This window comes from Mus musculus, chromosome X (genome assembly GCF_000001635.26).
Source record: "Mus musculus strain C57BL/6J chromosome X, GRCm38.p6 C57BL/6J".
In the NCBI taxonomy this organism is placed as follows: domain Eukaryota; kingdom Metazoa; phylum Chordata; class Mammalia; order Rodentia; family Muridae; genus Mus; species Mus musculus.
In genome coordinates, this window is record NC_000086.7 from 83,355,789 (window position 1) to 83,383,147 (window position 27,359).

The 27,359-nt window shown below is 36.3% G+C and overlaps 1 protein-coding gene across 10 annotated transcripts in view; it reads left to right on the forward strand.

Annotated features, from left to right (window-relative positions):
• The window catches only part of Dmd (dystrophin, muscular dystrophy), a 2,390,387-nt gene that overhangs the window by 541,125 nt on the left and 1,821,903 nt on the right, over nt 1-27,359 (forward strand). For all 10 annotated transcript variants that reach the window (XM_006527768.3, XM_017318379.2, XM_017318378.1 and 7 more), the window contains exons 5-6: nt 19,271-19,363; nt 25,397-25,569. In XM_006527768.3, the coding sequence (XP_006527831.1) occupies nt 19,271-19,363; nt 25,397-25,569 (266 nt within the window). The remainder of the gene's footprint in view (nt 1-19,270; nt 19,364-25,396; nt 25,570-27,359) is intronic.

Genomic DNA, 27,359 nt, shown 5'->3' on the forward strand with positions numbered 1-27,359 from the left:
AGGGATGGCACCACCCACTATAGGCCCTCCCACCCTTGATCCCTTGCAGCTGGATGTCATGGAGGCATTTCTTCAAGGAAGGCTCCTTTCTTTTTTAACAAACAAAACCAGTCAGTACAGGGAGGGAATGGGATTTTGGATAACATATCAGGGAGTTTGTCCCTAAAAAAGACTGATTTTCCTTTTCTCAGTAGCCATTAATTCCCTAGCATTTCATTTAGGGGTAGGATATTGTGAGATATCCTGCATTGACATTAGCATGCTAAATTATGGTGCCATTTTCAGGTCTTATTTACAAATTATAACCTGAATAACCACAGACATTAGGTACTGTTGAAGGTGTGGCTAGCAACAAAGCTAGAGATGGGAAATAGTAAAACACAGGTGTTTTGAGGAATGAAATGCAAAGAGAGGAATCTTTGATTGGTCTTGAGTAGGAACAGCAACACATACCTATCATTTTATCCCCATTTGAATTCTGCTCACGCCTTGGCTTTGTAGAACACACACACCATATTTGATTTCTCTGTGGCAGTTGTCTCAGCATGCCATTATTTTTGTTATCAATAATTTAATTTAGAAAGAACACTTATTGTGAAGAAATCACTTCTAAGCACAGTGATACTGTGATTATAGTATTTGTAAAGCAAAGCTAATTTGTAATAAAATTGGCTGTAGTTCTGAAAAGCACACAAAAGACAGTGTAGACTCCTGTGAAATAGGATGACACTAAAATGTGACTTTGCTTGTTTTCCCACCGATTCTAGATTTTTACAAATTATCCAAGCCTCTATTTCTTTGTGGCTTCTTGAAGGCATACAGAGCAAATTTCAATGCTATCTTTTCTAAACCCTATTTGTGTGTGTGTGTGTGGTGTGTGGTGTGTGGTGTGTGGTGTGTGGTGTGTGGTGTGTGTGTGTGTGTGTGTGTGTGTGTTCTGTGGTGTGTGTGTGTGTATAGCTCCTATTAGGAGACACTTAGAATTCAGCTCTATAATATTTTTTAGCCTTTTTCTCTCAAATGAGAAGAATGCAAAGTTTGAAATATTCTAGGGATAGAGGATTTCTAAGTGTGTAGAAGGCTTGTTGCACATGAATGGGCAACTGTTGTGATTGTCAATTCCAACAATTAAATCTGGACATTCAGGCAGAGGCCTATAACTGCAGCACTATGCATACAACCACAGTTGGCAGTCTTATACCTCTATCATGTCCCATAGACTGTGTTCCTCCCTACTTTTAGTACTCTTTTAGTACTTTTCTCACAATAGTTCATGAGCCTTGAAGGGGGCAATATTGAAGGCGGAACTCAAAAGTCATTTATTCTTAGTACATTGGTCAATAATGAATCTCTGCGTTTACTGTCAGAAACTGAAAAAAAATGAAGCCTTTCTGAGAAATAGTGAAAGCAGTGCAAGTTTTTGGACACAAACGTACATACTCAGGAGGCAGGTTGACAACATGACAATTTACCAAAACAAAAGCTATGGTTTACGACCTCCCCAGCTAGAGCCTATGACTACCCAATAGTACCATGGATGAATTTCCTCTTTTAGGGTGAGTGTCCAATACAATCAGAAAGTCCTTCCTTATCCCATAACAGCGATGCCACATTTCTTCCACTGAGCATACCTTGTCTGGAGATTTGATATTGTAGCATGGAAAGTTCACAGCTGTGTAAGACTGTTGATAGCTTTTCTCTCACAGCTGGCTGCATAGCACCTTTTAGCACTAGGGAAGCATGATATCTGTATGTTCCACAATAAAAGTGTGTGATTTGCTTAGCAACAGACTCTTACCACCAAGTTCTGATGAGCAATCAAGAAAAATTTTAATACCTTGTAAGGCTTTGGGGACTTTTCGAGCATGGTCGATTGACAACTTATAGGAAAATATCCCTGACATGGTGTTCTCTGTTAGTAACCCGTAGCTTCTGGAACCTGCATTCTCTTTCCATGCAAAATCCCTCCATTCTTTTTTTTTTTGAGACAGGGTTTCTCTGTGTAGCCCTGGCTGTCCTGGAACTCACTTTGTAGACCAGGCCAGCCTTGAACTCAGAAATCTGCCTGCCTCTGCCTCCCGAGTGCTGGGATTAAAGGCATGCGCCATGACGCCTGGCGAAATTCACATTTTTTTCCCATTTTTTATTAGGTATTTAGCTCATTTACATTTCCAATGCTATACCAAAAGTGCCCCATACCCACCCACCCCCACTCCCCTACCCACCCACTCCCCCTTTTTGGCCCTGGCGTTCCCCTGTACTGGGGCATATAAAGTTTGCTTGTCCAATGGGCCTCTCTTTCCAGTGATGGCCGACTAGGCCATCTTTTGATACATATGCAGCTAGAGTCAAGAGCTCCGGGGTACTGGTTAGTTCATAATGTTGTTCCACCTATAGGGTTGCAGATCCCTTTAGCTCCTTGGGTACTTTCTCTAGCTCCTCCATTGGGAGCCCTGTGATCCATCCATTAGCTGACTGTGAGGATCCACTCATTTTTTAAAGTTATATTTTAGTCATGTTATCATATAGTATGTTTCCATGTGACTTCTTTATACTCTTTAGTTTAAGGCCTCTGTCTACCTTCCTGATTTCACCATCCCTATTATAAGGTTGCCACCCCGGTATTCTTTTCCTCTTCTTTCATTTCACATGTGTTCTACTCTCTGATTCTTCCATAAGGTCTCCCCTCATGACAAATTCCCATATTATTGGTCTCTAAGGACATTCATTTCAAATATGATTTAGTATTAGAAGTGACAGGATTAAAGTAGCATAACTGTCCCATAAGCCATTCTCATAAATTGTCTGTCACAAACTGGAAAATTTGTATCAATTAAACTCAGATCTAGACTCATACAAAGATGAATTCAGTGCTATGTTATTAAGCCACAAATCTAAACGATGTATTTTAAGGCTTAGGTGAAAATCAATTCAGATGCCAGTTATATTCAAGACTTCAGTTAATCGAGTGAAAATTATCACTAAATAATAGAGAGGTTGTCAAATGTTAGCATATGATCAGAGATAAAAAGAATTTGAAATGGTTCTTTAAATGTACATTATATGAACTTTACAGGTTCGAAAGATTTAAATAGCCATATATATTTTGAAGTATATACAACAATTATCTCTCACTGAATATATACTGCCTCAATTTATCACCTGTAAAATGTAGAATTGAAATAGAAATCCAAATTTTAATGCTAATCAATGTTAGAAAAGTATTAATTCTATTACTAAATCTTCAAATCATTTTTATTGGGTATTTATTTCATTTACATTTCCAATGCTATCCCAAAAGTCCCCCACACGCTCCCCCACCCACTCCCCTACCCACCCACTCCCACTTCTTGGCCCTGGGGTTCCCCTGTACTGAAGCATGTAAAGTTTGCATGACCAATGGGACTCTCTTTCCAATGATGGCCGACTAGGCCATCTTCTGATTCATATTCAGCTAGAGACACAAGCTCCGGGGGGTATTGGTTAGTTCATATTGTTGTTCCACCTATAGGGTTGCAGATCCCTTCAGCTCCTTGTGTACTTTCTCTAGCTCCTCCAGTGGGGGCCCTGTGATCCATCCAATAGCTAACTGTGAGCATCCACTTCTGTATTTACCAGGCCCCAGCATAGTCTCACAAGAGACAGCCATATCTGAGTCCTTTCAGCAAAATCTTGCTAGTGTGTGCAATGGTGTCAGCGTTTGGAAGCTGATTATGGGATGGATCCCCGGATGTGGCAGTCTTTAGATGGTCCATCCTTTTGTCTCAGCTCCAAACTTTGTCTCTGTAACTCCTTCCATGGGTGTTTTGTCCCCAATTCTACGAAGGGGCAAAGTGTCCACACTTTGGTCTTCGTTCTTCTTGAGTTTCATGCGTTTAGCAAATTGTATCTTATATCTTGGGTATTCTAAGTTTCTGGGATTGTTGGTGGGATTGCAAGCTTGTACAACCACTCTGGAAATCAGTCTGGCGGTTCCTCAGAAAATTGGACATAGTACTACCGGAGGATCCCGCAATACCTCTTCTGGGCATATATCCAGAAGATGTTCCAACCGGTAAGAAGGACACATGCTCCACTATGTTCATAGCAGCCTTATTTATAATAGCCAGAAGCTGGAAAGAACCCAGATGCCCCTCAACAGAGGAATGGATAGAGAAAATGTGGTACATTTACACAATGGAGTACTACTCAGCTATTAAAAAGAATGAATTTATGAAATTCCTAGGCAAATGGATGGACCTGAAGGGCACCACCTTGAGTGAGGTAATCCAATCACAAAAGAACTCGCACAGTATGTACTCACTGATAAATCTTCAAATCTTATAAAACCCTCTTTCAAACACTTGCACATTAGAGATACTGATTCAACAGGCTCCAGAAAAAAACATCCCTTTTAATCCCTTGAACTTAGCAACTGTTGGATGTTTGCCAAATGCTTCCATGATTTGGATCCACATTATCATCTGTGAAATGTGCTAATACTTCTTCCAAAATATTGTTTTATCAATATAGAACAATACACAACAAAAACATACTAATTTTAAATTCATATTCCAATGCAAGTTTGCCTTACTTGGGGTCTTATTGCTGTGAAGAGACACTGTAAATGGAAACATTTAATTGAGGCTGACTTATAGTTTCTGAGGTTCTACCCAATATCATCATGGGAGGAATCATGGTGGTGTGCAGTAAGATGGAGGACTGGAGGAGCTCAAAGTTCTACAGTTTGATCTTTAGGCAACAGAAAGTGGCTCTGTGCCAGACTGGATGTAGCTTGAGAGTAGGAAACCACAAAACCTGCCCCAACATTGACACACATCCTTCAATAAGGCCACATCTCCTAATAATGCTACTCCCATATAGTAAAAGGAGAAAACTATTACAAGTTGTGCTCTAATCTCTACATAAGCTTTGTCTGTGGTATGCATGAACCCCCTCTATAGAAGCACTACATGTGCATACAAAATTAATTAATAAAAATGAGATAAGAAAAATTAAAAAATTAAGCAATAACAACATATGGCACACACATATATGTACATATATATGTATATGTATATATATTCACCATTGAATTATAAAGCATTCAATGCATGCATATCTCAGTGAAAGGGAATATTGGTAATTAATGTCCCTAAGTCCTAAAAAATACGGAGTGTACATTTTATTCTGATTTTTTTTTTCAGAAAATCACATACTACAAGGCAATGAAGACACTATGAATTTTCTGTAGTTTCAGTTTTAAAAAGTAATATATTGTATTTAGAAGGATTGTATGAATCATTGAGACTATGATTAAAATGTTTAACTAAATGCAAATATTTTAGAAAGAAAGCACTGGAGATGTTTATAAAGAAAACCTGACTCATCTAGTATGTTGGAAGGAATTTCTTGGGATATTTACTAATTATGAGATAGAACTATGAGGATATGTAAGCTACAAATAAATGTTGGACTATATTCCTTAAAACTAACTAACAGCATAGACGTTTATTTAATAAAGCCCCAATACATGGTAGGTTTCATTTTTTTTTATTAAGAGTGTCAAGATTCTTTTTTATTAGATATCTCCTTTAGTTATATTTCAAACTTTATCCCCTTTCATCATTTCCCCTCCGAAAAACCCATATCCTATCCCCCTCCTCCTATCCCCCCCTCCTCCATAACATATCCACTCCCTCTTCCCTGTTATGGCAATCCCCTACACTGGGGCATCGAGCCTTCACAAGACCAAGGGCTTCTCCTCTCACTGATATCCCACAAGGCCATCCTCTGCTACATATGCGGCTGGAGCCAAGGGTCCCTCCATGTGTATTTTCTTTGTTTGGTGGTTTACTCCCTGGGAGCTCAGGGGGTACTGTTTGATTCATATTGTTATTCCTCCTATGAGACTGTAAACCCCTTAAGCATCTTGGGTCCTTTCTTTAGCACCTCCATTGGAGACTCTGTGATCAGTCCAATGGCTGTGTGCATTCACCTCTGTTTTTGTCAGGCACTGACAGAGCCTCTCAGGAGACAGCTATATCGGGCTTCTGTCATTAAGCACTTGTTGCCATCCACAACAGTGTCTGGGTTTGGTAACTGGATATGGGATGGATTCCCAGGTGGGACAGTCACTCAATGGCCTTTCCTTCAGTTTCTGCTCCAAACATTGTCTCTATATCTCCTTCCATGGGTATTTTGATCCCCCTTCTAAGAAGGACTGAAGTATCCACACTGTGATCTTCTTCCTTCTTGAGCTTCGTGTGGTCTGTGAATTGTATCTTGGGTATTCAGAACTTCTGGGCTAATGACTGCATACCAAGTGTGTTCTTTTGTGATCAGGTTACCTCACTCAGGATAATATCCTCCAGATGCATCCATTTGCCTAAGAATTTCATGAATTCATTGTTTTTAATTGCTGAGTAGTACTCCATTGTGTAAATGTACCACATTTTCTGTATTCATTCTTCTGTTGAGGGATATCTGGGTTGTTTCCAGCTTCTGGCTATTATAAATAAGGCTGCTATGAACATAGTGGAGCATGTGTCCTTATTACATGTTGGAACATCTTCTGGGTATATGCCTAGTAGTAGTATAGATGGGTCCTCAAGTAATACTATGTCCAATTTTCTGAGGCATGGCCAAACTGATTTCCAGAATGCTTGTACCAGCTTGCAATCCTACCAGCAATGGAGGAGTGTTCCTCTTTCTCCACATCCACGCAAGCATCTGCTGTCACCTGAGTTTTTTATCTTAGCCATTCTGACTGGTGTAAGATAGAATCTCAGGGTTGTTTTGATTTGCATTTGATAACTAAGGATGTTGAACATTTCTTTAGGTTATTCTCAGACATCCAATATTCCTCGGTTGAGAATTCTTTGTTTAGCTCTGTACCCCATTTTTAATAGGGTTATTTGTTTCTCTGTATTCTAACTTCTTGAGTTCTTTGGATATATTGGATGTTAGTGATCTATTGGATGTAGCGTTGGTAAAGATCTGTTTCCAATATGTTGGTTACCATTTTGTTCTTTTGACAGTGGCTTTTGCCTTACAAAAGCTTGGCAATTTTATGAGGTCCCATTTATCAATTCTTGATCTTAGAGCATAAGCTATTGGTGTTCTGTTTAGGGAATATTCCCCTGTGCCCATGTGCTCGAGGTGCTTCCCCACTTTCTTTTCTATTAGTTTTAGTGTATCTGGTTTTACATGGAGGTCCTTGTTCCATTTGAACTTGAACTTTGTACAAAGAGTTAAGAGTAGATAGATTTGCATTCTTCTACATGTTAACGGCATGTTGAACCAGCACAATTTGTTGAAAATGCTGTCTTTTTTCCAATGGATGGTTTTAGCTCCCTTGTCAAAGATCAAGTGACTACAGGTTTGTGGGTTCAATTCTGGGTCTTCAATTGTGTTACATTGATCTACCTGTCTGTCACTGTACTAATACCATGCAGTTTTTATCACAATTGCTCTGTAGTACAGCTTGAGTGTAGGGATGGTGATTTCCCCAGAAGTTCTTTTATTGTTGAGTATAGTTTTCACTGTCCTGGGGGTTTTGTTATTCCTGATGAATTTGGAAATTTCTCTTTCTCACTCTCTGAAGAATTGATTTAGAATTATGATGGGGATTGCACTGAATCTGTAGAATGATTTCTATAGGATTGCCATTTTGACTATATTAATCCTATCAACCCTTGAGCATGGGGGATCTTTCCATCTTCTGAGATCTTCAATTACTTTCTTCAGAAACTTGAATGAAGTTCTTGTCATACAGATGTTTCACTTGCTTAGTTAGAGTCACACAGAGATATTTTATATTATTTGAGACTATTATGAAGGGTATTGTTTCCATAATTTCTTTCTCAGCCTGTTTATCCTTTGTGTAGAGAAAGGCCACTGATTTCTTTGAGTTAATTTTATATCCAGCCACATTGCTGAAGCTGTTTATCAGGTTTAGGAGTTCTCTGCTGGATTTTTTGGGGTCACTTACATATACTATCATATCATCTGCAAATAGTGGTATTTTGACTTCTTCCTTTCCAATTTGCATCCCTCTGACCTCCTTTTGCTGTCTAATAGTTCCAGCTAGTATTTCAAGTACTATATTGAACAGGTAGAGAGAGAGTAGACAGCCTTGTCTAGTGCCTGATTTTAGTGGATTGCTTCATGTTTCTCTCCATTTAGTTTGATGTTTTTACTATGTTTAGGTATGGGCCTCGAATTTCTGATCTTTCCAAGATTTTTATCATGAAGGGGTATTGGATTTTGTCAAATGCTTTCTCAGCATCTAATGGAATGTGGGATTTTTCTTTGAGTTTGTTTATTTTAGTGGATTACATTGATGAATTCCCATATATTAAATCAACCCGGCATCACTGGGAATGGAGCCTACTTGATAATGATGGATGATCTTTTTGAAGTGTCCTCAATTTTGGTTTGTGAGAATTTTATTGAGTATTTGTACATCAATATTCATAAGGGAAATTGATCTGAAGTTCTCTTTGTTGGGTTTTTGTGTGGTTTGAGTGCCATAGTAATTGAGGCTTCATAGAACTAATTGGGTAAGGTTCCTTCTGTTTATATTTTGTGGAATAATTTGAAAAGTATTGGTATTAGGTCTTTTTGAAGATATGATAGAACTCTGCATTAAGCCCATCAGGTCCAGGGCTTTTTTTGGTTGGGAGAGTATTAATGACAGTATCTATTTCTTTAGGGGATATGGGACTGTTTAGATAATTAATCTGATCCTGATTTAACTTTGGTACCTGAAATTTGTCTAGAAAATTGTCCATCTTATTTAGATCTTCCAGTTTTGTTGAGTATAGGCTTTTGTAGTAGGATCAGATAATTTTAGATTTCCTCAGATTCCTATGCTATTTCTCTCTTTTCACTTCTGATTTTTCTGATTTGGTTACTGTCTTGGTGCCCTCTGGTTAGTTTTGATAAGGATGTATCTATTTTGTTGATTTTCTCAAAGAACTAGCTCCTGGTTTGGTTGATTCTTTGTACAGTTCTTTTTCTGTCTACTTGATTGATTTCAGTCCTGAATTTATTTCCTAACTTCTACTCCTCTTGGGTATATATGCTTCTTTTTGTTCTAGGGCTTTCTTTTTTAAAATATTTTTATTAGGTATTTTCCTCATTTACATTTCCAATGCTATCCCAAAAGTCCCCCATACCCTCCCCCCATTCCCCTACCCACCCACTCCCACTTTTTGGCCTTGGCATTCCCGGGTACTGGGGCATATAAAGTTTGCAAGTCCAATGGGCCTCTCTTTCCAGTGATGGCCGACTAGGCCATCTTTTGATACATACGCAACTAGAGTCAAGAGCTCTGGGGTACTGGTTAGTTCATAATGTTGTTCCACCTATAGGGTCACAGATCCCTTTAGCTCCTTGGGTACTTTCTCTAGCTCCTCCATTGAGGGCGCTGTGATCCATCCAATAGCTGACTGTGAGCATCCACTTCTGTGTTTGCTAGGCCCCAGCATAGTCTCACAAGAGAGAGCTCTATCTGGGTCCTTTCAGCAAAATCTTGCTAGTGTGTGCAATGGTGTCAGGGCTTGGAAGTTGATTATGGGATGGATCCCCAGATATGGCAGTCTCTAGATGTTCCATCCTTTCGTCACAGCTCCAAACTTTGTCTCTGTAACTCCTTCAACGGGTGTTTTGTTCCCAATTCTAAGAAGGCGCAAAGTGTCCACACTTTGGTCTTCGTTCTTCTTGAGTTTCATGCGTTTAGCAAATTGTATCTTATATCTTGGGTATCCTAAGTTTCTGGGCTAATATCCACTTATCAGTGAGTACATATTGTGTGAGTTCCTTTGTGATTGGGTTATCTTACTCAGGATGATGCCCTCCAGGTCCATTCATTTGCCTAGGAATTTCATAAGTTCATTCTTTTTAATAGCTGAGTAGTATTCCATTGTGTAAATGTACCACATTTTCTCTATCCATTCCTCTGTTGAGGGGCATCTAGGTTCTTTCCAGCTTCTGGCTATTATAAATAAGGCTGCTATGAACATAGTGGAGCATGTGTCTTTCTTACTAGTTGGAACATCTTCTGGATATATGCCCAGGAGAGGTTTTGCAGGATCCTCTGGTAGTACTATGTCCAATTTTCTGAGAAACCGCCAGACTGATTTCCAGAGTGGTTGTACAAGCTTGCAATTCCACCAAAAATGGAGGAGTGTTCCTCTTTCTCCACATCCTTGCCAGCATTTTCTGTCACCTGAATTTTTGATCTTAGCCTTTCTGACTGGTGTGAGGTGGAATCTCAGGGTTGTTTTGATTAGCATTTCCCTGATGATTAAGGATGTTGAACATTTTTTCAGGTGCTTCTCTGCCTTTTGGTATTCCTCAGGTGAGAATTCTTTGTTCAGCTCTGAGCCCCATTTTTTAATGGGGTTATTTGATTTTCTGGAGTCCACCTTATTGAGTTCTTTATATATATTGGATATTAGTCCCCTATCTGATTTAGGATAGGTTAAGATCCTTTCCCAATCTGTTGGTGGCCTTTTTGTCTTATTGAAGGTGTCTTTCGCCTTACAGAAGCTTTGCAGTTTCATGAGGTCCCGTTTATTAATTCTCGATCTTACAGCACAAGCCATTGCTGTTCTATTCAGGAACTTTCCCCCTGTACCCATATCTTCTAGGCTTTTCCCTACTTTCTTCTCTATAAGTTTCAGTGTCTCTGGTTTTATGTGGAGTTCTTTAATCCACTTAGATTTGACCTTAGTACAAGGAGATAGGAATGGATCAATTCGCATTCTTCTACATGATAACCGCCAGTTGTGCCAGCACCATTTTTTGAAAATGCTGTCTTTTTTCCACTGGATGGTTTTAGCTCCCTTGTCAAAGATCAAGTGACCATAGGTGTGTGGGTTCATCTCTGGGTCTTCAATTCTGTTCCATTGGTCTACTTGTCTGTAGCTATACCAGTACCATGCAGTTTTCTCACAATTGCTCTGTAGTACAGCTTTAGGTCAGTCCTGGTCTATTGTGCTGTCAAGCTGCTATTGTATGCCCCCTTCAGTTTCTTTTTGGAGGCGCTCAGAGCTGTGAGTTTTCCTCTTAAGGGTGCTTTCATTGTATCCTATAAGTTTGAGTATATTGTGGCTTCATTTTCATTAAACTCTTAATGAAAGAATGGCTACCCCAGCTTGATTCTTGGTACATTTGCTTGGTAAACAATTTTCCAGCCTAAGATAGTATCTGTCTTTGTCATTGAGGTGCATTTCCTGCATTCAGCAAAATGTTGGGTCCTGTTTATGTATCCAGTCTGTTAGTCTATGTCTTTTTATTGGGGAATTGATTCCACTGATATTAAGAGATACTAAGGAGAAACGATTGTTGCTTCATGTTATTTTTGTTGTTAGAGGTGGAATTATGTTTATCTTCTTTTTGGTTTGTTAAAAGAAGATTATTTTCTTGATATTTCTAGGGTATAATTTCCCTCATTCTGTTGGAGTTTTTCATTTATTATCCTTTGAAAGGCTGGATTTGTGGAAAGTTTTGTGTAAGTTTGGTTTTGTCATAGAATACCTTGGTTTTTCCATCTAAGGTAATTGAGAGTTTGGCTGGGTATAGTAGCCTGGGCTGGCATTTGTGTTCTCTTAGGGTCTGTATGACATCTCCCCATGATCTGGCTTTCAGAGTCTCTGGTGAGAAGTTTGGTGTTATTATGATCAGTCTGCCTTTATATGTTACTTGACATTTTCCCCTTAATTCTTTTTATATTCTTTCTGTGTTTTGTGCATTTGGTGTTTTGATTCTTATGTGACAAGAGGAATTTCTATTTTGGTCCAATCTATTCGGAGTTCTGTAGGGTTCTTGTATCTACATAGGCATCACTTTTTTTAGGTTAGGGAAGTATTCTTCTATAATTTTGTTGAAGATATTTACTGGCCCTTTAAGTTGGGAATCTTTGATCTCTTCTCTACCTAATAGCCTTAGCTCTGGTCTTCTCTTTGTGTTCTGGATTTCCTGGATGTTTTGGATAAGGAGCTTTTTACATTTTGCATTTTTTGACTGTTGTGTCAATGTGTTCTTTTCTCAAGTTTCTCTCTCTCTCTCTCTCTCTCTCTCTCTCTCACACACACACACACACACACACACACACACACAGAGATGTATATATATTCCAATATTTACTATAAGATTGTTACTCACTTTTAATTTTTTCTCTTTATTTGTGATTTACCCTAATTTTTATTATTCACTATTCAACCTGATTTTTCAAATATGATTCTATTATCATAAAATATATCGCAACCACAGTTTCCTCTCCCTCCACCCCTGCTTTCCTCCTAATACCACCCCTCTTCACAGATTCACTCCCTATCAGTTCCCTCTTCATAAAAGAGCTGGTCTGCCAGACAGAACAATACAAGATACAAGAAATTTCTCATATCAAGGTTTCACAATGCAATGCAGTAAGAGAAAAGGATTCTTAAGAACAGGCAAAACAGTCAGAGATGCATCCACTTCCACTGTTAAAAGTCCCACAAGAACACCAATCTAACAGCCATACCTTCTATTCAGAAAACCTGCTGCAGACTGATGCTTGCTACTTCAGTCTTTAAGCTCATGTGAGTCCTACTTATTCCACTTAGTAGGCTGTGTTCTCCTGATGTTCTCAAACCTTCTAATTCTTACAGTATTTCCTCTACCTCTTCTGAGAGGCTCCCTAAACTCTGATGGGAGACCTCCAATTAAGATTCTCTCTCCAGCAAAATGCTTGGTTGGGGGCCTTTGTACCTGTTCCCATCAGGTGTCAGAGGAATCCTCTCTGATAACCACTGGATAAAACACCAAGTTATGAGGATAGTCAACCATCATTAGAGACCATGGATCATTTCATTTGTTTCTATTGTATTTTTAGTTTGGTTTGGTTTATTGTTTGGTTTTGGTAGTGGTGTTTTTGTTTTTCTATTTTTCTTTTTTCTTTTTCATCAGTCATGTATGGTTCAACCTAGGTGTCTGTGGTATCCAGTGCTCAATCGCTGGCCATTCAGACAGTATAGAATATAAGTACCCTTTCATGCTGTGGGCTTCATGCTAAATCAAATATTTGTTGGCCACTCCAATAAGTTCTATGCAACTTCTGCCTAATACATCTTGCAGGTAAGACAGATTGTAAGTGGAGGGCTTTGTGTCTTAGATGGTGTACAGATTTCTCTTTCAGTAGCTTGCTGAGTGCCTTCACATGACAAAGGGACTAGAAAGTAGGGCTGAAGGCTCTAAACCCACACCAATTTGACTTTTCTATGCTCATAAGCTCAGTGGCAGTTGTCCTTGGCCATGGGCCCCTGCTGTTGGTTGGTTCTCACATCAGCCTGGACTGTTTAGACATCTCCAAAGAACCTCCTGGTCAACAACTTATCCTAATGTAACACAATCCCACCACTGGAAGCCTTGTGTCATTCATTATTAGGACTCTTCACTAGGGTCACCCTCATAGATTCCAAGAAGTTTCCACAGCATTGGGTTTCCACACACCCCCCTGATGCCCACAAATGAGCAAATGTCTGTTCCTACAATTTCTTCCTCCATAATTTTTAAAATGTCTCTTATGTCATGCTCTAATGATCAGTGTAACCATTTACATTTAATCATATTCTTCTATTTTCTCTGTAAACAAAATAAAATGATGCTATCTTCTTTATTTAGGAATTTTTCACAAAACTATTCTGTTTAAAATTTGTTTAATACTTGTATCTATCTATACACTAATATCTATAGCTATAGCTATGAGTTGTGAAAAGCAATGTATACACAATGTAGAATACAGTACTACTACCAGATGGTTTACCTTCTTATCCCATTGATATGGGAATATATGTATAAAAAGAGATGTAAATATTAAATGTATATATTTGTACAAAACTATTACACTATAAATATTATATGATAAAAGCATTAGATGATAGACACTAGAAAAAAGAAAGGGGATCTTCTCTAATTCATTTCCCTATCTCCAAAAAGTAAACAAAATAATTCCACTTAAAAGTTCATGTGTTAGATCTTTCATATGTATATTTTTAGCTTGTGCATTCTGATTCAAATAGTATCCTACTGGTTCTCATTTAAATATTCTTCTGAAAGGGTTATAAATGTAATTTTGTAGTTGATTTTTCCCAATGTGAGTATGTGTGTGTATGCATATATATGTCATTCCAGCAGAATATATATATATGACAGTGTGTTAGTTATATCAGTGCAAATACTAGCAATCTATTGTTTTCCAAAATTCTAGTTGAATATTGCATCTTCCAGGCATAGAAGTCTGAAACTGAGCCAGAATCTAATACTTTGTGAATAAAGAAATAGAAGATAGGTCTATTGGCAAGAATTGAAATAGACTTTCTACAAAAGTTCCATGCATCTGTCTTAGTTAGGATTTCTATTTCTGTAATAAAACACCATGACCATAAACAACTTGGTGAAGAAGGAATTTACTTTAGCTTACAACTCCCAGGTCATACTCCATTTCTAAGAAAAGTCTGGGTAGAATGCAAATAGGGCAGGAAACTAGAGGCAAGTGATGATGCAGAAGTGTTAGAGGAGTGCTGTTTACTGGCTTTCTTTTTTCTCTCTGGATTGCCCAGACTGCTTTCTTATAGGTCTCAGAACCTACCAGCAGCACAGGGATGCCACCACTTGGGGTGATCTGGGACCTCTCATATCAATCATCAATCAAGAAAATGCATCACATTACCCACAGTTCAATCTGATGGGGACATTTTCTCTATTAAAGTTCCCTCTTTAAAAATGAATCTAGCTTGTGTCCAGGTGATATAAAAGTATATACAACATCCTATTTAAGCTTTAACAGAAAATATATAATTTTATAACTATATTTTATAAGTTTTTTTGTTTTTTGTTTTGTTTTTTTTTTAGACAGGGTTTTTCTGTGTAGCCCTGGTTGTCCTGGAACTCACTCTGTAGCCCAGGCTGGCCTCGAACTCAGAAATCTGCCTACCTCTGCCCCCAAGTGCTGGGATTAAAGGTGTGTGCCACCATTACCTGGTAATAAGTTTCTTTTAGTATAAAACCTAGGAAGCAGATGTTTGTGTATCCTTAAGGACCCTAGTAGTTCATTTCTTACTATAGTGCACTTATAACACACACACAAACACACATACACATACATAAATACACATTAATACTAATATTACTATTGCCTATTTATGAGATAATATTGAAGGTATCATGAAATCTGTGTTCAGAGAGAATGATCACTTTAATTTTAAAGATAATATTAAATAAATACATATCTTAAAAAACTCTCAAGCAAGTCTGAGAGAAACCCATATCTACCTTTTGTCCCTAGTACCTATTACTTTCTTTTAGTGCCTGTGCTTTAAATCTATTTAAGTGCTCTTTAATAAACAGTCAAAAAGGGAAGCTGAAATAAAAATTACAATCTATATGGTTATGGAACACTAAAATATAGAATGAGTTTGTTTAAGGATGGCTCTTTAAAATAGCTGCAGAAAAGAAAACCCACTTCTAATTTGCACAAAGGAAAATTGCTATGTGAAATGAAAAAAAAAAAAAGAATGAAACAGTCAGGAGCGGGAATGAGAAAGTATGCGTAGCAAAATTTGCAGAAGAAATTAAGAAAATATCATAAGCAATTTTGTCTGAAAGAATAATTGTGAAAATTCTAGTAAATGAATGATGTTGTAGTATGATGTAAATTACTCAAATTAAGCTAAGAGTAAGTAGAAAATTGAGTAACCTAATTACTTCAGAAAGCACATAATAGTTTCTAAGAGATCCACCACTGAAAAATGTACCAAGGTTTTTCAGAAATGAATTCAGAGTATTTCTATATTTTAAGCTATTTCAGAACATATAAAATGTAAAAGCTTATAATTCTTCTTGTAATGTCAGATTACAACACCCACAAAACTTAGAATTATGTTACAAGTCTGTATGAATCTCATGTTGGAATAAAATGCAAAAGAATATCTATTGTATTAAAATAGGAAATTGCTTGTAATTGCATCTAGGAAATGATAAACACTTAATAAAAGTTAGCTTCTATTTACAAAGAGTTATTATAGTTAATAAAGAACAGAAAACCATAGACAATATGAACAAAACATATAAATACTAAATAGCAAATAGTATTATAGTCATCATTCTTATAAAACTATGTTCAAAATAAAATGTAAATCATGGAAACAAAAAATTACATAGTTTTACTTAATGAACAAACCAAAAAAACCCATAAATTCCAGAAACATCTGGTATTGGTGAGGCAAGTACTCAAAGCTTTACATTTCTGTGTGATTGTTTAGTTTGCAAAAGTGGGAGTAGAAATTATTTTAAGAGACATAGAGAGTAAATTGCCCCAAGGAAACAATGTTTTCTTACATTGTTTCTTGTACTGTTACAGCACAACACCAGTGCAGTTCTACATAGGAATTCTCAGCAGTCCAGACAGTTAAGTTTAAGCCAGACATGATTCAAGCATGAAGATGGGATGTAAGGCAAGAAGTCCCACACATAGCTGAGGTGCAACTGATAGAGCTTGAGGGAGGAAAGTCAGGTTTGCTTCAGGTTGTAGCCTCTGGTACATACTCCTGTGAAGGCCACGGAGCCAATACTATATGGAAGTAGAAATTGACCTTAAAGGCTTTTGTTTTTAAATTGAAAAAACACAAGTATATAGTATTTGAAGAATGAAATTGATCTGGAAGGGTTTCAGAGAGAGGCTGATTATGATAAAAAGTTATTTTATTAAAATTCTCAAAAAAGGTATAAAGTAGGGGAAAGATATGAAATTGTAAACCTTTTTTTAATGTATGTGAAATGTCCACAAAAATTTATATACAGGAAAGTACATACACATATGTTTTAATCCAGTGAAAACTTTTACTAGAATTGGTATTTGAAATGATACAGATATCAATATCTGTCCATGGAGTATGTAAAATAACCCAAAAGAAAACCTACAAAAATCATAACACTATGTGAATGTCTACCAATAGGTGTGTGGATAGCTATTCTATGAAATGCCTAAGATGTGAAGTATAACTTAACCATTAAACAGAATAAATCCTGGGGATATTGTTTATGATAAAGTCACTTTTTTTATCTGTAGCCCTTATTTGTTTAAGCCCTGTAGATTTTTGTCCATATAAAACTGCTTATATACATTTCTATTTTCTGAGTAGTGGGAAGCATGGCAGTAGGCAGGCAGCAGGAAGGCAACAGGCAGGCAGACAAGAACGTACATAAAACCATAGCTGAGAACTTACATATTATTCATAAGATTGAAGGAGAGAGAGAGAGAGAGAGAGAGAGAGAGAGAGAGAGAGAGAGAGAGAGAGAGAGAGAAGAGAGAGAGTAAGAGAGAGAGAGAATAGGATGGATGGAGGGAGGGAGGGAGGGAGGGAGAGGGAAGGGATGGAGAGAGGGGAGGACAAGGGAAGGAGGGAGAGGATGGAAGAGGTAGGGGAAGGGAAGGAGGGAGTGGCAGGGAAGAGAAACTGAGCATATGCCTTGTGTTGTGTGGGCTTTTGAAAGCTCTAAGCCCACCCCCAGGGACACACCTCCTCCTACAAAGCCATACTTCCTAATCCTTCCCTGGATACTTGCCACCCACTAGGAATCAAACATTCCAATTTATGTATGCTCTAATGAGGTTCATTCCCATCTGAGCTATCACAATGATCATAGACATCAAGAAAAAAAAAAAACGTGAGGTTTTTTTTTTTTTTTTTAAATCTGATTGGGAGAAATCAAGGAGAAGAAACAGGGATAAGCAAAATAGAACAATTAATTCATGATCAATGTAACATGTCATTCAGACAATTGTACAAATAAAATGATTGAATGTATAAATAATACATAATTTAAATTTAGAATTTTAATCATTATTTTTAGCTGTTATATGAAAAATAAAATCTATGTATCAATGTAATATAAAGTTAGAATATTACCTACAACACATGATATTTAAATCAAATTAAATAAAACTCCTTAAATACCATGTATTTGTAGTGAAAATTTTCAAAATCTATTATTCTACCATTTGAAGATACTTGCAGGAATTTTTAAAAATAAATTTATCCTATTATGCAAATTATATGGCAGTACTTGTTGCTCCTATTATATTGTAAGTTACTGCCCATCATCTGCCTTCACCAGACCCTCCCTTTCTGCTTTCCATGCTCAATCTACTCAGTTAGTTGACGTTGTAATCTCAATGTCTACAAAATCAACTTTTGAAGTTTACACACAGGGTCTATGTTACACAGTGCTTGCAATTCTGGGCTTACTTTATTTGATATAATATAGCTATATACACTTCTATCTGTTTTATTGCAAATGAAGAAATTTTATGGTTTTCTATGATTGATTAAAAGTACATTGGTTATATGCACCACAGTTTCTTCCTCCACTCATTAGGTTATGTATACAAAGGCTGTTTTCATTTGAACTAACAATCTCTGTATTCTAAGAATATAGGATGACATATATTTCCCACAAGGTCCAGATTTGTACGCCTAATTGCCTGAATCTCATGTTTAAGTTGACTCTAGTTAGTATGTTGGGAACAGGACAAAGAACTGATATAGTGTATCTTGGTGTGTTGCATGTTTCATGTTGCCATAACTAAATTCCCTTAGCAGCTTACTTGCCAAATAATGTTTTTTAACACATATTTTTAGGGGGCCTAAGATGTGTGGTTAATATGGAAGATATGTTTAAATGGTGGCTGTGTGTGTGTGTGTTTATGTTGGAGTCAGGAGGTTGTAGTGAAAGATGTTTGTTATATGCCAAGAAAAGAAGCAAAAATTAAAAAGTGAGATAACAATTATATTATGGTAACTTTTATGCTAACTAATCCAGTTTCTTATTATCTATTCTTATAAATGAAAATATACTACTTCTGAAATTGATGAAACTTCTTTTATATTTGCATGTTTTATTTTGAGTATTTACTGGATTATTAGTAGGAAGTGTATCTTAATTTCAGGCATCTTTTATGAGTTATTGCTGTTATACATTTTTGGGGGAGAACACTGGCCTCTTTAATGTTCAGTGATACATTCATATGCTAATGCTTTCATCTCCTAGTTCCTAGGTACAGTTTTAATATGGAAAATGAACTTAAAATGCATTTAATTTTATACTGTTTTTGAAAAAAAATCTGTGCTGTTGTTTGGCTGTAAAAATAGCTAAATGCAATGCTTTCACATATTATTTTATTTACAATTAGTTATTTTCTATCTATTAATTAAATATTTTTCCTTTTTAAAAAATACAGGTTGATTTAGTGAATATAGGAAGCACTGACATAGTGGATGGAAATCATAAACTCACTCTTGGTTTGATTTGGAATATAATCCTCCACTGGCAGGTAAATATATTATCCGACATTGCCTTTATATGAAGCATGTTGCTAATCCTTTCTATCATTTCAATCTTTGACCTGCAAAATAAACACCAATATCATTAATATATCTAACCATCTTTCTAGGACTAATGTTTAAGTTTACACGTTATATAATTTTAGATATTGAGAATGAGTATAAAATATGTTCTGGTATACTTGTAGGACTATTGTTGAAATTCTGTCATTGGGTAAGTTTGGCAGTACATAGAAGAAAAAAAATCCCATCTAATCTAAAAGTTATAACAACATATATGCATTTCACAATCTATAGAGTTTTTTTTAAGAAAATTGCCTTTTCTTTTAGTCACCAGTGTCAAAGTAGTAAACTTTTATCAAACATGTATATTCACAATATATGCCAATAACAATGAAAGATTAGTAGGATGGAAATATTTTTATGAATATGCCTGTTACACAGTTGGATTTTGAAACTCTTTCTCAATTACTTGAGTAAACCAATTCAAAGATTCTTTGGTTCAGTAAAAAGAGTATGAATATTTAAAATCATTGCAACATGAACTTAAATTCAAACATACTCAGTTACTATCTTTTTAATTAGTTAATTTTTAAAATTATCTTTAATCTTTTTTTACAGTCCAATCATTATCCCCCTCCCTGTCTGCCCTCTGACTGTTCCTCATACCATACTGCCCCTCTGATCTCCAAGAGGATATCCACAACTCCTACCCTTACCCAATCAGGCCTTCCTGCTCCCTGGGGCATCAAGTCTCTCCAGGCTTAGGTGCATCTTCTCCCACTGAGTCCAGACCAGGCAGTCCTCTGCTGTATATATGTCAGGGGCCTCCTATCAGCTGGTATATACTGCCTGGTTGGTGGCTCAGTGTCTGAGAGATCTCAGGGGTCCAGGTCAGTTGAGACTGATGATCTTCCTATGGGGTTGTCCTACTCCCTCATTCAACCACAGGGGCCCCAACTTCAATCCATTGGTTGGATGTAAGGCTCCAAGGCCTGACACTATTACTAATGCTATGGTGTGCTTACAGACAGGAGGTGCCCTCCAAGAGTCCCAACAAGCAGCTGACTGAGACAGATGCAGAGGCTCACTTATTTACTATCTTAATGACATTGGATATAATGTCATACCTTTATGGGCCATAGTCCTATAGTCCTTTTTTTTTTTTTTTTTTTTTTTTTTTTTTTTTGTCAAATGAGAATAGAGTGAGAATGGTGATATTCTTATCAGGATTAAATAAGAAAAAACTTCTGTGAAAATAGGGTAGAACACCATTGTTTACTGGAGAAACATCACAACAATGATGAGGATTGCTTTACATGATCAAAATACCTTTCAAATTGTAGATACATGAGATACGCCTGCTCTTTCTTTTCTACTATTAGGGATTGTACTCTTCCCTCCGTGTCCCCCCCCCCATCTCTTCATAAGGGGACAATTTTAGCATTTTTATACTACCTTGAAGAGAATTTTGTGTGCCTTCAAAATCAGTCTAAGCTACTACTCCTGTCTTAGAGGACCATGAAAACATTTCTGTGTACATATTTGTCTTTTTTGGACATGTCACTTCAGTATGGTCTTTTAATATCCATTGTTCTCTGTGTAGATTCTTTCACTGAAATAATATTGAGGTGCCTCCTTATTGCCATTATTATTTTATATTCTTTGTTGATTTTTAGTTAGAATGGTAATATTACTTGGCCTTACTTGGAGAGTGGAGGGACCAGAGGTGTACCTAATTAACTTAGCACCTATACTGATAATCCCATTGACCTGACATATTTTTATTTTGAGTGGGCTCAACTACATTTTATAACAGTATGGAGAGAACGGAGAGCAAATGTAAGTGTTAACATGAACCAAATCCATCATGTTTCTAGCCATTTTCATATAGTAATGGTATCAATAAAACCAGTGATGTTGCAACATATCCTGCCTACCACCAATGATTTCATTATACTGCTCAGTACTTTCCAAAGTATTTTAAAGGAGGAATAGTTTTTGTACAATCAATTGTTTATAGAGCTAAAGCTGAAATATTTCAAAAATGAAATATGGCACTCAGGATCACAGCCAAATGTCAGGAGTGCTTGGTGGAATGGCTGCAGTAGTTTCTAACACATTCTCCATTGCTGTATTTCTCTCATGACCTAGTAACAGATTGTAGAATGACCCAGTTTGTATTGCAGACACCAGCTCTGACAAAGCAAGGAGGACAAATCAAGCATCCACAAACCCCCACAAGGCTTTTAAAATTGTGTTTGCCATTGAATTTATCTTTCCTATGATGCCATCCATTCTTATGTTGTCTAGTTCCTTTGCAACTCCTTCTCCACTTAAAAGAGATTGTCAGCATTATCCTTTTTGACACTTCCTTCATTTGGATTTAAGTATCTGTGTTTATTTTTCTGGGGGTGTTGAAGGATGCTTTACACCCAGAAATAAGCATCCTTGTTTAGTTCCTTCTAATCTAAGAAATTCTTATAGAGTGTTACTTTGCACTTGTGTACTTAAATTTCCTTTCTAGATCTCTCTCTTTTAGCTTGCTGACCCTGATTTATTAAAACTACTTCACAATCCAAACCAAAAGTATCTTGCTCAATATTCATCATTACCCTATATTCATCATTACCCTGTTAGCAACTATTCTTCCTCCTATCAGCTTAAGATCAATGTTTTAGGGAGGTAAACTCAGCCTGAGGAAACACATAGAGAGAAAACTAAAGACTGTTGACACTTGTATGGTATCGACTAAGTTCTCCCCTCTGCTGGCTAAGCTAAGGAAAATTCTCAATTTTAGGTGGGATTCGCATTGGGATCTTTTTTAATATTATTTTTCATTTTTACAACTTCCACTTACCAGAGAATGCCATGTATGCTTTGTGCTGCTGAAAGCCTTTTCTTCAAAGTCCTGCCAAACTACACAAGCCACTTATTTCACTGTGCCTCAGTAGAGAAGGAAGTCTTTTTTCTGCACTGCCTGACTACCATTGCATTCTGGGAAGTAGCTTATGAGGTCAAATCTACACTGACCACATGTTTATTAAGCAGAGCTTTGGAGACTGATGTCCAGAGGACAGAAGCAGCAAGAGTTGAAAGGACAAGGGATATAGCCTCACAGTGGCAGAGAATCTAAAGTGGCCTTATTTAATACCAAGGTGAACCTGGAGCAACAGTGACCCAATTGAGGTTCAAATAGCTGATAGTTTATACTGTTCCTTTTCATCAGCAATGAGATATATGTGGCTGTAGAAAATCTGTGACCTTTGGTGACAGAGCTCAGAAATTCAGATAGTTTCAGAAAAGACTAATAGCTGGGCTCTTTCTGATAACAGAGTAACAAACCCTTCCTTGTAGTGGAGTCTTTGCTGGTATAGCTTTATGTACATTATAAAATTGTTTGCCTAGTTAGCTAACTGCATCATTTATCCTTGACCTATTTTTCACTGTTAAAGCTGGAACTCTGGACCTTGCACACATTAAAAATGTTTCCAAACAATCATCTACACTTAAAGCTTTTCATAATCATAATTACATTCCAATTAATAAATATACACATATTTATCTCAGTTGCTACTTTCTCTTATTGGCGCTGTAAACCGTGAAGACAGGACATTTTCTCCTTCCTGGTTCACCTTTCTAGCCATCTCAATGATTTCCTGATAACAATTTTTACGTACGAAAGGGAGAAACGGTGATTTATATATTACCCTTTCTTTTTTTCTCAGCAACATTTTGCTCAAGTAGAAGCAATGCCAATGAGGCTGAAGCTGATAAGCTGAATTAGACACATGATGATGCTGAAAGCATTTTGGATTCAATACTGTGTTGTCCTTAAACATTATGCACATAGAGGGCAGTCTGGTCAAGCATTTCACAAATGAGTCCCATTCATTATTGGAGGGTTGCCTGATCAGAGAAAATCCATCATCACCAATATAACATTATTGGCTGATTTCAACCCTGCTTCAGCAAGTACACAAAGCAATTGTTCCCATGGCTATAACTGTAGGTTGTGCAAGTGATAATTTTAGAATGTACTATGAAATATTTTATACTATATGTGATTATTTGACCTATTTATTCACAGAGTAAGTGGGTAGATATAAGTCACAAAAGGAGTACAAATTTGGACAATCTATCCTTAAGAAGGAGAAAGAGCTATCAACATATTGTACCATACATATGCACAGATTTCATACCTTCAAGCAATTACCATGCCAACAAATATCATCTCTAAGTGTATGTGTTTAAAAATTAGATTTAGTATTATATCCTACAATTTGAATTCAACCAACAATTTATAAAACAATGACTAATATGAGATGTTAAAATATGTATTTACTGAGAAAGCATTTGTTATTCTCTTTATTGAGAAAAACATCCAAAACAAAACAAAATCATATTTATAATGTACATTGATACATTATGATGTAATATATATGGGCACAACACATTTTTGCACATAAGTACCTTATGTTTCCAGCAAAGAAAGACATGTAGGTAAGGTTTAATCACATTTACTTGCATACTGTTTCAATTATCTCATAATAGATCCATACTAGTTTTTAAAAGAAACAGAATAGTTATGTAATAGATTCTTTAAATTAAACTATCTGTAACAAAATATCACTGCATTCTTGAAATGTTTAAAAATGTTTAGAATATATATTTACATCAGAATACTTAGGGGAAAGAAAATTTGAAACTCAATATCTTGTACCTACTCAATGCCTGGGAACAATTGTGTTGAAAGAAATTAGTGAAAGAAAACTTAAGGCAAATATTTATAGATGTTAGATATATATAATCTTTTTTTACACAATGTTAACTTGTTGATTTTTAAAATTTTAAGCAAGGAAACATCTTACTTATGGTTATGATTGCTGTGATGAAACATCATGATCAAAGTAACTTGAAGAACAAATGGTTTATTTGGCTTACATTTCTATATTACTGGTTACCATCAAAGGAAGTCAGGGCAGGAACTCAAAAAGGGCAGGAATTTGGAGGCAAGAAGTAATGAGGAGGTTATGAAATGGTGCTGTTTCATGGCTTGTTCATTATGACTTGCTCATCCTGTTTTCTTATAGAATCCTGGATCATTAGCCCAGGGGTGGCCTCACCCACAATGGGCTGGGCCAATTCAAATCCATCACTAAGTTAGAAAATGCCTTTGAGACTTTTGCCTACGGATGCATCTTATGGAGACATTTCTTCATTGAGGTTTTCTCCACACAGATGACTTTAGCTTGTGTCTAGCTGACATAAAACTAGCCAGTATAGTTAAAAAACAAAATGTGCATTCATTTGTGTAATAAAATGTATTTATTTTATTGTAATTTTGCTGTATTTTTGATTATTATGGTAACAATCTTTGTGGAGATAAATAATCTACTATTTAAACAGGAAATTTGATGAATTTCATAAAGTAAGTTAATAGCAAAGGAACAAACAATGTGCTTTCTAGACATACATTTTCTTTAAAATTTTGACTGAACTAGAATTACATCACTTTTTCCTCACTTTGCTCCTTCCAGCCCCTACTGTGTCCCCCCTAACTCCCAAACTGATAGTCTATTTTTATTACTATTATTACTGATACATATGTGTGCACAGGCACATAAACATACACAAATAAAACCCACTGAAGAAATTTTGTTATTATAAACAAACATTTTCTTACTAAGTCTGCTTTTTCTTTGTAAACATTGGTAATTTAGTTCTTCTTGACTAAGAATATGTTTTTTGCCCTCTCTTTTCTAGCCTATTGAAATCTAGAATAAAGAGCAAGTCTCAAAATAGTAGTTTATTATAGTCAATTCTCAAAAAGTAGTTTAGTCTAGGGATAATTTCTAACTAGAGTCATTTCCGACTCAATAAAGTATATGACTTTTTATTACTTATTGACCCCAATATTCCCACAATTTATCTTTGAAATCTACGTGCATTCTTATTAAAGCATGACAGATGCTTGTTTGGGCAATTTTTTTCTCTTACTAAAGTTATATTTTAACATATAGGTCAAAAATGTGATGAAAACTATCATGGCTGGATTGCAGCAAACCAACAGTGAAAAGATTCTTCTGAGCTGGGTTCGACAGTCAACACGTAATTATCCACAGGTTAACGTCATCAACTTCACCTCTAGCTGGTCCGACGGGTTGGCTTTGAATGCTCTTATCCATAGTCACAGGTACATTTATTTTGAGATTTAATTTTTTAAAGCATTTATTTAGACATTGATGATGTATTTTATTGCTCTGTGGCCACTCTACTAGGCTGCATGCTGTTAACAATACCAATCTAAGGTCCATTGAAATAGACTAAATATATTTTTAGTATTTGATTATTTATTTGAGACAGGATCTCTCTAGGTAGGGTAGGCATAAAACTCTTGTCACAGCTCTGAGAGTAATGAGATTACATGCTTTAAACACCATGACCAAGATTTTTCTAATTTATAGTTATATATGGCTATGATTGAGGGAGGAAGATAGATAGGCCCGTTTTATACTGAGACTTCTAACAGTCAGATAGTTTCATAACTCTGCTAATAAGGATTGGTTTTAATTGAAAAAAAGTAACAACTTGGGCCTAGATTATAGAGGTAAATGTTGTTCCAAATTTTATGTATTTTTAGTAGGATCCCCATCCTCAGATAAATAATGTGCAGGGAAACATGTCATATGAAACAGACGCTTACATAGCAAACATTGTGGTATGCTGGATTTTTTTCTAGTCAAGATTAAAATAGACTACAGATATCTTAGCAACCATGGCAAAATGAAGGCTATAGTGAGTTCTATAACTCAGTGTTCAGAGCATCAAAAGAAACAATTGCTGTATAAAAGTAAAGCCATTTCTGTGACTCAAGGAACAGCAGCTGATCTCTGGATCTTTATAGACAGAACAGTGTATTTATTATATTAAGCCAAACAGCTTTTACTATAGTCCAGATAGTGTTATGATTCATGTGATGCTGAAATAATTGTTTACTTTTCTTGGATAATGAAGTTAAGCAAATTAATTTATAATAGCTCAGCTAAAATCAAAGCCATATGGGAAAGATGCACATATACGTCCAAAATTATATGTAAAATCTGTTATACCAATACATTTATATGATTAAGCAATAGAGTGCATATATATATATATATATATGTGTGTGTGTGTGTGTGTGTGTGTGTGTGTGTGTGTGTGTTGTATCATTTAGTATTTCCCCCAGGAAACATCTGCTTTAGTCTTATTATTAACTGTCTTTCTTTTTTTTATGTTTAGTCAAATGTATTGTTTAATTTCATTTTTTATAAATGACACTGGACTTAATCTTCCCTGAATCTCCATGCTGGGGGTAATTTTTGTCACTTATATTTATCTTTTCACTGTTTCCTTTTCTTTTTCACCAAGTGTACCATTTCTCTATACTGATCTTGATTCCAGAGAAGCTCAGAATATAAATGTTCTTTGTGGTAAGGCTAACCTGAAGGGCAAACTCAAAGGAAACAGCATCTTTGTCAGGTGTCATGCTCCAGCTGGGCTTAATTAGCCCCATCCAGTCTGGGTTTCCAGGTGAATGCCTTAGCAAACTTTGACTATAGAATGAAGCCTGACTGGCCCCAGTCTGCATATTTAACAAAGTAAACACACTGGTTTTCATAAGTACAATGAAAGAAAAAAATTACAGCTTTGGAACAGTCAAGTAAGAAAGGATAGAGCTATTGATTTTGCCTCACAAGTTTGTGCTCATTTATGCAGCCACATGAAGGGCCTGAACAAATATTGATCTTGCTCTTCAGGTACACATTTGCAGATAAGCAAAAATATTGAGGATCTGGTTATGTGCTCCTTGTTGGCTCTTTTATATTTTCTTTTCGAGTGGGAGAGTTCACTCCGGGAACCATGTTCATGCACCATAGTTGCTAATTAACGTTTTTATGATGTCTGAATATATTTGTAAGTAATACAAGGGAATATCTAGATTGT